Source organism: Lutzomyia longipalpis, chromosome 1 (assembly GCF_024334085.1).
Source record: "Lutzomyia longipalpis isolate SR_M1_2022 chromosome 1, ASM2433408v1".
Taxonomy (NCBI): Eukaryota; Metazoa; Arthropoda; class Insecta; order Diptera; family Psychodidae; genus Lutzomyia; species Lutzomyia longipalpis.
In genome coordinates, this window is record NC_074707.1 from 50309937 (window position 1) to 50318820 (window position 8884).

Below are 8884 nucleotides of genomic sequence, written 5' to 3' on the forward strand. Positions count from 1 at the left end.
GGATAGAATACTTTCTTTGGACAATCTTGAAAAAAAAAGGAAAATAATTGTCTGGGAAACACGATAAAAATATTAAACATCCGTAGTTTTATTAACCTTTTCATTGCTTCAATTCCACCAAATGCTATTGCTATAAAAGTTAGCAAGGTGTTGATTTATTTCAGAATAAAAACGCAACTAATTAACAGAAAATACGAAGCATGTTGTTTCTAATTAAAACAAGATAAAATGAAACTAATTTGTTAAGCTGCAACTTCATAAAAAACTCAATAAAAATATTTACATTTTATTTTATTTTACTATAATTAATAAAATAATAATTAATTAATAAAAACTATAGTTGACTCAAGCTTAAAAAAAGCTCTGTGCTTAAAATTTCATGCTTAATGGGAATTAATGGGAAAATTAAGTACGATTGAGACGTATTTTTAAATAAAGATTTTTAGAATTTTAGGTAGGTACTACCTGATTTGGAATTCCTATTTCCTATTCTGGAATTTTTCTAAATTCTGTTTGGAAAGATATTCCGAGAAGCTCAAAGTGAATAGCCTCCTTTTACCTTTTCTTGTTCTTCTCCAATTTCAAAGGTTCTAAACTTTTTTTTTATTTTTAGACTTTTCAGTTTACCTACTTTCAAAATCAAAGTAAAAATAAAGATTTAATTACAACAAATTAGAAAAGAGAAAAAAAAACATAAAAAAAATCAAAAGGATGTCCACCAGAATGAGGGATTATTCTTCAGAAAGAAATCATGAAGAAATTGTAATTTCTGGCTTCTCAGGACGCTTCCCTGAGAGTTCAAACGTCGAAGAATTCAGAAATAATCTCTTCAATGGCGTTGATATGATCAATGATGAACCACGTCGTTGGCCAAATGGTCTGTATGGCCTCCCGGCTCGAATTGGAAAGATCAAGGATGAAGATTTGGAGAATTTTGATCATTTCTTCTTCGGTATTCATCAAAAACAAGCCGAATCAACAGACCCAGTTGTTAGAATGGTTCTTGAGTCCACCTTTGAAGCAATTGTTGACTCAGGTGCGTATAAAAGGATTTTCTTTTTTTAAATTTTATTTAATTTATCAATTTTTTTAAGGACAAAATCCTCGAAATTTGCGAGGTTCCCGTACTGGAGTTTACGTTGGTTGTTCAACGTGTGAAGCCGAAGAGTATTGGAGTAGTAGTCCTGATCTTGTGAATGAATACGGCATGTTAGGGTGCATTCGATCTTTATTTGCAAATCGCATCTCTTATACATTTGATTTTTGCGGCCCAAGTCATACTGTTGATACAGCATGCTCCAGTTCTCTCTATGCAATGAATCAGGCATTTGCAGACATTCGTGCAGGACGTTGTGATGCAGCCATAGTTGCTGGATTATGCCTCATCCTCAAACCCATTACGTCATTACAATTCAAAAAACTGAAAATGTTGAGCCCCGAAGGAAGAGCCAATATATTCGATGAATCTGCCGATGGATACATCAGGGCAGATGCATGCTGTGTGACCTTCCTGCAGAAGGCAAAAGATGCCAATCGTGTGTATGCAACAATCCTCAACATACGTACAAATACAGACGGTGCCAAGGAGCAAGGTATTACGTATCCCAGTAGTAAGATGCAAAAGAGGCTCATTGAGGAGACATTTGAAGAAATAAATCTCAATCCACGCGATGTTGCTTACGTTGAGGCGCACGGAACTGGAACAACTGTTGGAGATCCAGAGGAAGTTAATGTGATCTGTGATGTCTTCTGCAAAGATCGCACAACACCTCTTCCAATTGGTTCTGTTAAATCCAACATGGGTCATGCTGAACCAGCATCCGGGCTGTGTTCCATTGCAAAATTAATTATTGCCATGGAGGAAGGCGTTATCCCGGGGAATTTGAACTACAAAATCCCGAATCCCAAAATACCTGGGCTAACTGATGGGCGCCTTAAGGTTGTGGATAGGAATACCCCATGGGATGGTGGCATTGTTGCTGTGAATAATTTTGGTTTTGGCGGTGTAAATGTTAATCTTATAATGAAATCCAATCCAAATCCCAAAGCTATAAAAGCTCCAGATAATTTACCACGATTGGTGGTTGCGTCAGGACGTACTGCTGAAGCTGTGGAGACTCTCCTGAAGGACATTGAGGCTCATGCTGAGGACGAAGAATATTTAGCCCTTGTCAATGAAGTCTACACCACAAATATTCCTCTTCACATCTACCGTGGATACACCATTGTAGGCCAGGATGTGGCACAGAATGAAGTAATTGCTGTGACAGAGATCAATCGTCCCATTGTCTTCGTATACTCAGGCATGGGCTCCCAGTGGGCACACATGGCTAAGGAATTGATGCAAATTGATGTCTTCAGCAGCGTAATCCAACGTTGTGCTGAAACTCTGCGTCCCGAAGGCGTCGATCTTCTCAATATTTTAACAGAAATGGATGAATCAAAATTCGATATTTTGGATAATTTCGTGGCAATTGCTGCAATGCAAGTTGCTCTCACTGATATCCTTATGAAACTTGGAATTGTGCCTGATTGCATTGTTGGGCATTCAGTAGGTGAGCTAGGATGTGCCTATGCTGATGGATGTTTTACACCGGAACAAGTAATTCTGGCAGCATATTGGCGTGGGAGGAGTATTGTGGATACTGAACTAATTCCCGGGATGATGGCATCCGTTGGCCTATCCTGGGAGGAATGCCTGAAACGCCTACCCAGCGATATTCTTCCTGCTTGCAATAACAGCGCAGATAACGTCACGGTAAGTCCACTGATTTTTTTTTAAATCATTAATTTCACGAAAGAAAATTTATTTTCTTTCCAGATCTCTGGACCAACAGAATCAATTTACAAATTTGTGGAAATCCTTCAAAAGGAAGGAATATTTGCCAGAGCTGTTAATACATCTGGGAGAGCTTTTCACAGCAAGTACATAGCAAAAGCTGGGCCAAAGCTTCAGAAGTCACTCGAAAAAATTATCTCAAACCCAAAGGATCGCACGGAAAAATGGATAAGTTCGAGTATCCCTGAAGCAGCATGGAGTACATCGCTGGCTAAGAAAAGCTCAGCTGATTATCATGTTAACAACCTCCTGTCTCCAGTTTTATTCCACGAAGCTGTACAGCACATTCCAAAAAATGCAATTTGCATTGAAATCGCTCCTCATGGGCTTCTTCAGGCTATCCTTAAGCGATCCCTTGGGAAGGATGTAACCAATTTGAGTCTTGTAAAGCGCAATCATGACAATAACATTCGTTTTATGCTAAGCAACATCGGGAAACTCTATGGAAATGGAGCTCAACCAGCTGTTGGAAAGCTTTTCCGCGCGGTATCTTTTCCCGTAGGACGTGGTACACGGATGATTAATTCACGGATCAAATGGGATCATTCGCATAAGTGGGCAGTACCGAAATTCGGTATGATTAATACCTCAGGGGAAACCGTTGTGGATTTCAATCTTTCCAATGAGAAAGATGCCTTTTTGGCGGGACACAACATAGATGGTCGTGTCCTTTTTCCCGCCACAGGATACATTATGCTCGCTTGGCGTCAATTTGCAAAATCACGAGGAAATACCTTCGAACGTCTACCAGTTGTCCTGGAAAATCTTATCTTTCATCGTGCCACAATTTTACCAGGAGATGGTACCGTGAAGCTTGGAGTTAATTTTTTCGATGGCTCAGGGAAGTTTGAAATCTGCGAAGGGGGTACGTTAGTTATGTCGGGAAATATTCGAATTTCCGAGAACATTGAGCAAGAGGAATTACCCCTGAATCCAATTCCTGAGTCAACAAATAATTTGCAATTGACTAAAAATGATTTCTACAAGGAATTGCGCCTTCGTGGATATGACTACAGTGGTCAATTTCGTGGTGTTGTACAGGCAAATCCCAATGCGGATCAGGGAAAATTGGAATGGATTGGGAATTGGGTATCATTTATGGATACAGCCATTCAATTCAGTATCTTGGGAACGGATTTACGTGGTTTGTACCTACCAAAACGCATTGAGAAAATTTTAATTGACCCGGAAAAGCATCTCAAGCTAGCAGCAGAATATAGCTCAGATGAAGGGAAGATAATTTTTCCCGTGTACATGTATAAAGATATCAATGTGATTAAGAGTGGCGGCGTGGAAATGCGTGGTTTGTGTGCAACATCAGCTCCACGACGTCAAGATTCTCATTCATCCCCGAAATTGGAGAGATACACATTCATACCGAATTACAACAAACAGGAGCTTTCAGAGCAACAAGATTTGGCAAAGGAGCATGCAATTGCAAATGCAGTTCAGCTTGCCATTGAAAATTGCAAAGGAGCTTTCAAGATAAAGACAGCTGAGTTGGTACTGGATAGAGAACCAGAAGCTCTTGTAAGTCCAGCCGTACAGAAAATTATTGAAAATCAACCTGCCCTGGCTAGTGATGTAGCCATTGTGGTGAAGAATAATACGCCAGAATTGGAAGAATTCGTTAGAGAATCTGAGATTAATATTTTTATTAAAAATATCACAGCAGGACCTCTTGAAAGCAGCTACAATTTGTACATAGCAGCGGATGTTCTTACACATATTCATGCTCAATTAATTTTGAGAAACATCAGAGAATCCATCAAGGAAGATGGTTTTGTTCTACTTGAAGAATCAGCCAACAACGAGCTTGAAAAGCTTGAAAAGCTTTTTGCAAAGCTCAATTTTTCTGTGATTTCTTCACAAATTTCCTCAAAGAGGATATTTCTTCTTCTTCGTCCTACATTTGATATAAAGTCTCACAACTATCAAATTATTAACGTGACTGAGAGGAATTTTAAGTGGTTGGATGAACTCAAGTCAGCCATTCTTAAGGCAGAGCATGAGAAGAAACTCATTTATATTGTATGCCAAAGTGAAGAATTCTTTGGCGCTGTGGGCTTCTTGAATTGCCTAAAGAATGAAACAGGGGGGAAATTTGCGAGATTATTCTTTATTCAAGACAAAAAAGCTCCACAATTCTCCTTCTCTAATCCCATCTATGCTAATCAGGTGGCTAAGAATCTAACTATAAATGTTCTTAAGAATGGAATTTGGGGTACATTTCGGCACCTTAAGTTAGATTGCCAGCCAAATGTAGCCTCAATGCAAGTTGAGCATGCCTATGTGAATGTCCTAACAAAAGGAGATCTATCCAGTTTGAGGTGGATTGAAGGACCTCTCAGCTGCGATCGCCCAGATCTCAATGATCCCAATTTTGACCTCTGTACCGTTTACTACGCACCACTAAATTTCCGCGATATTATGCTGAGTTCTGGAAAACTTTCCACTGATTCCCTGCCAAAGTATATAGCTAAAGAAGAGTGTGTTCTTGGAATTGAATTTTCTGGACGTAGTTCAAATGGAAAACGAATAATGGCGATGGTACCGTCCAAATCTCTCTCAACGACGTGTGTTGTACGAAAAGCCATGATGTGGCCTGTACCGGATTCATGGACTCTGGAGCAAGCATCAACAATTCCAATTGTCTACTCAACTGTGTACTATGCGCTCGTTATGCGCGGGAAAATGAAGAAAGGTGAGAGTATTCTCATACATGCCGGGTCTGGTGGTGTTGGATTAGCTGCAATTTATGTGGCTCTCCATGCTGGCCTTACCGTATTCACCACAGTTGGGAGCAAGGAAAAGCGGGAGTTCCTTCGAAAAACCTTCCCACAGCTAAAGGATCAATGTATTGGAAATTCACGCGATTGTTCCTTTGAACAGATGATTATGCGTGAAACCAGTGGCAGAGGTGTGGATTTGGTATTGAATTCATTGGCTGATGATAAATTTCAAGCATCTGTAAGGTGCTTAGGGTTGAATGGGAGATTCCTAGAGATTGGTAAATTTGATCTCAACAATAACACTCCCATGGGAACGTCTGTATTCCTCAAAAATAGCAGTTTCCACGGAATTTTCCTGGATAGTATTATAAATAACTACGAAGAGGTAATTTCTGAAGTTGAAAGGCTAATTTATGATGGAATTAAGAGTGGGGCTGTTCAGCCATTGCCAACAACTGTCTTTGATGATCAGCATGTGGAGCAAGCTTTCCGCTTTATGGCATCTGGAAAGCACATTGGCAAGGTAGTCATCAAAGTACGTGATGAGGAAAAGGAGAAAACTTTACTACCAAAACCTAAGCTGATCTCAGCCATTCCGAGAACGTATCTGCATAAGGTGAAGACGTACGTGATCATCGGTGGATTAGGCGGATTTGGACTTGAATTAATTCATTGGCTAATTTCTCGTGGAGCAAAGAACATCGTGGCATCGTCTAGAAGTGGAATAAAGACAGGCTATCAGTGCATGATGGTGCAACGTTGGAAGAAGAATGGTGTGAACGTGGTGGTTGATACAAATGATGTAACCACACAGCAAGGTGCTAAACAGCTCCTCAAGCAAGCAACAGAACTAGGATCTGTAGGTGGAATTTTTAATTTAGCCGCTGTTCTGCGTGATGATATTTTTGAAAATCTTCAGGAGAAAGATTTTCACACTGTTTGCCTACCCAAAGTAACTGCTACAAAATTCCTCGATGAAGCTTCACGAACTCTCTGCCCTAACTTGGACTACTTCATCTGCTTCTCCAGTGTTTCTTGTGGACGTGGCAATATTGGCCAAACAAACTATGGTTTAGCTAATTCAGCAATGGAAAGGCTGTGTGAAGCACGTCAGGCAGCTGGGTATCCTGGTATGGCCATTCAGTGGGGAGCTATAGGTGATACGGGGTTAGTAATTGAAAATTTAGGTGACAACAACACCATTATTGGTGGAACATTGCCCCAGAGGATGGTATCCTGCCTACAAACTCTAGATCTCTTCATGCAGCAACCTCATGCTGTGCTAGCATCAATGGTTCTTGCGGACAAAAGAAAATCCGCCAATTCGGGTGAAGCAAGTCCAGCAACATGTGTGGCAAATATTCTTGGATTCAGTGATCTCAGTAAAATTCCCAACTCATCGAAACTAACAGACCTAGGAATGGACTCACTAATGGGTGCAGAGATTAAGCAGACACTAGAGAGGAATTATGATATAGTGCTGAATGTACAGGAAATTGGGCATCTTACATTTGAAAAATTAAAGGCTTATGGTAAGTTCTCAGCTGATTATTAATTTTTTAAATGAATTTTCTTAATAAATTAAATAAAATTGATTTTTCCTCAGATGGCAAAGCACTAACGTCCACAACGACGTTAAAACCAGAGGAACTTAGTCCTGAAAGTCAGCTTGTAGCACAGGCTGAATTTTCCAAAGATCTCATGCCAACGAAAGTTTTGATTCGTCTTCCCTCAAAGGACTCAGAAATTGGCAAACCGAGGCCAATATTTATGGTAAAAGACTAATTTTGTGTTATCTAACAGTTAAAGATTTAAAATAAGAAAAAAACTCTCAGGTCCACGCTATGGGAGGTGTTGTGGATGCTCTCAGGCAATTGGCAGCAGAGCTAGATCGTCCAATTTGGGGTCTTCAGTGCACTGTGGACGTCCCCTTGGAGTCCTTACAGGAAACCGCCAAATTCTACATTAAACAAATGAAAACTGTTCAAACTACGGGCCCCTATGTAATCGCTGGATATTCATATGGGGCAATTATTGCCTTTGAAATGGCGTGGTATTTGGAGAATGTTCTCAAAGAAGAAGTCAATGTGATCTTCTTAGATGGATCCCCGCGCTTTGTAAACTTCTACACACAATTGCGAAAGCAGAGAAAATCTGCCGTTGAATTTCGAGCTTATGGTGAAGCTCAATGTCTTGCCCATTTTGCCATGGCCACTGCGCGTCTGAATTCCACAGTTATTGCAAATGAACTCTTAACCTTACCCACTTATGAGGAAAAACTAAGGAGATGCGCTGAATTAGTGCACAAAGTCACCAATCAAAATTATGAGCTTGTAAGTACTTATATATTTTGATAAGGAGCTTTATCTCACTCTAAAAAGCTTCAATATTGTAGGGAAAATTGAACCGTTTTCACAGTTAATTTTCAAAAATATTTCCTCTGCAGATTTCTACAGCAACAGACTCTTTTCTGAAAAAGCTCTCAGCTTCAGATGCTTATCAAGCAAGTGGAAAAATAAAGTCCAACGTTACTCTTATTAAATGTACATTGAAAGCTCTCAATTTACCGGAAGACTACGACTTAGGAGAGGTAAGAAAATTTTCCATTTTCCATTTTCCATTTGCAGTGAATTTTTTTTTCAAATTTCTTTGTTTTTGATTTTATAAAGAATTTTTATTTATTTATTTTTATTTTTAGTTTTGCGAGAGGGAAGTAACAATTTATGCTGTCGATGGGAACCACCGAACCTTCCTCACTGGAGAATCTGTGCGAAAAGTCGCAGAAATCATACAAAGTATTGTCAATTGAGAGCTTTTGAGCTTCAGAAAATTACAAATTGGTGTATTGTCGTTAAGTGGGAAGGAGTGGGTGGTAAAATAGCATTAGGAGTGATCCAAAAAATTCCTTTTTTCAAATAATTAATTCTATTACTTTTAATATTGTTTTAAAAAATTAAAACGTTTAAGAAAATTATTTAAATAATTTTGTTTTTCTTTATTTTTCTTCGTTTATTTACCTTTGATCAGGTACTGAAAATAGCAAATATTTAAGACGAACTGATGATATTTTACTTCCCTGCTCCTTTACACTAATGTCCCGCAGTAAATACAACTATTGGGCCCTTTTATGAATTTATAGGCATTTATTTATCACTCCCTTTTCACCCTCAATCATTTTTTTGTGACTCTTTGAGTGTGAGGAAGCAATAAATGCAATGATAATGTGCAAAAATACTTACTAAATCAACTACTTAATGACTCTCTATGAGCTTTTGGACGTTCAACTGAGCTTTTGGCACTTTTCTCATTTGGC

The 8884-nt window shown here is 39.1% G+C and overlaps 1 protein-coding gene across 1 annotated transcript; it reads left to right on the top strand.

Annotated features, from left to right (window-relative positions):
- Nucleotides 1-641: 641 nt before the first annotated feature.
- On the top strand, nt 642-8568 carry LOC129788166 (fatty acid synthase-like). The gene is made up of 7 exons (XM_055824211.1): nt 642-1036; nt 1095-2758; nt 2822-7103; nt 7178-7344; nt 7407-7904; nt 8018-8161; nt 8270-8568. The coding sequence occupies exons 1-7, from the start codon at nt 712-714 to the stop codon at nt 8378-8380; spliced, it is 7191 nt and encodes a 2396-aa protein (XP_055680186.1). The 5' UTR covers nt 642-711; the 3' UTR covers nt 8381-8568.
- Nucleotides 8569-8884: the final 316 nt, after the last annotated feature.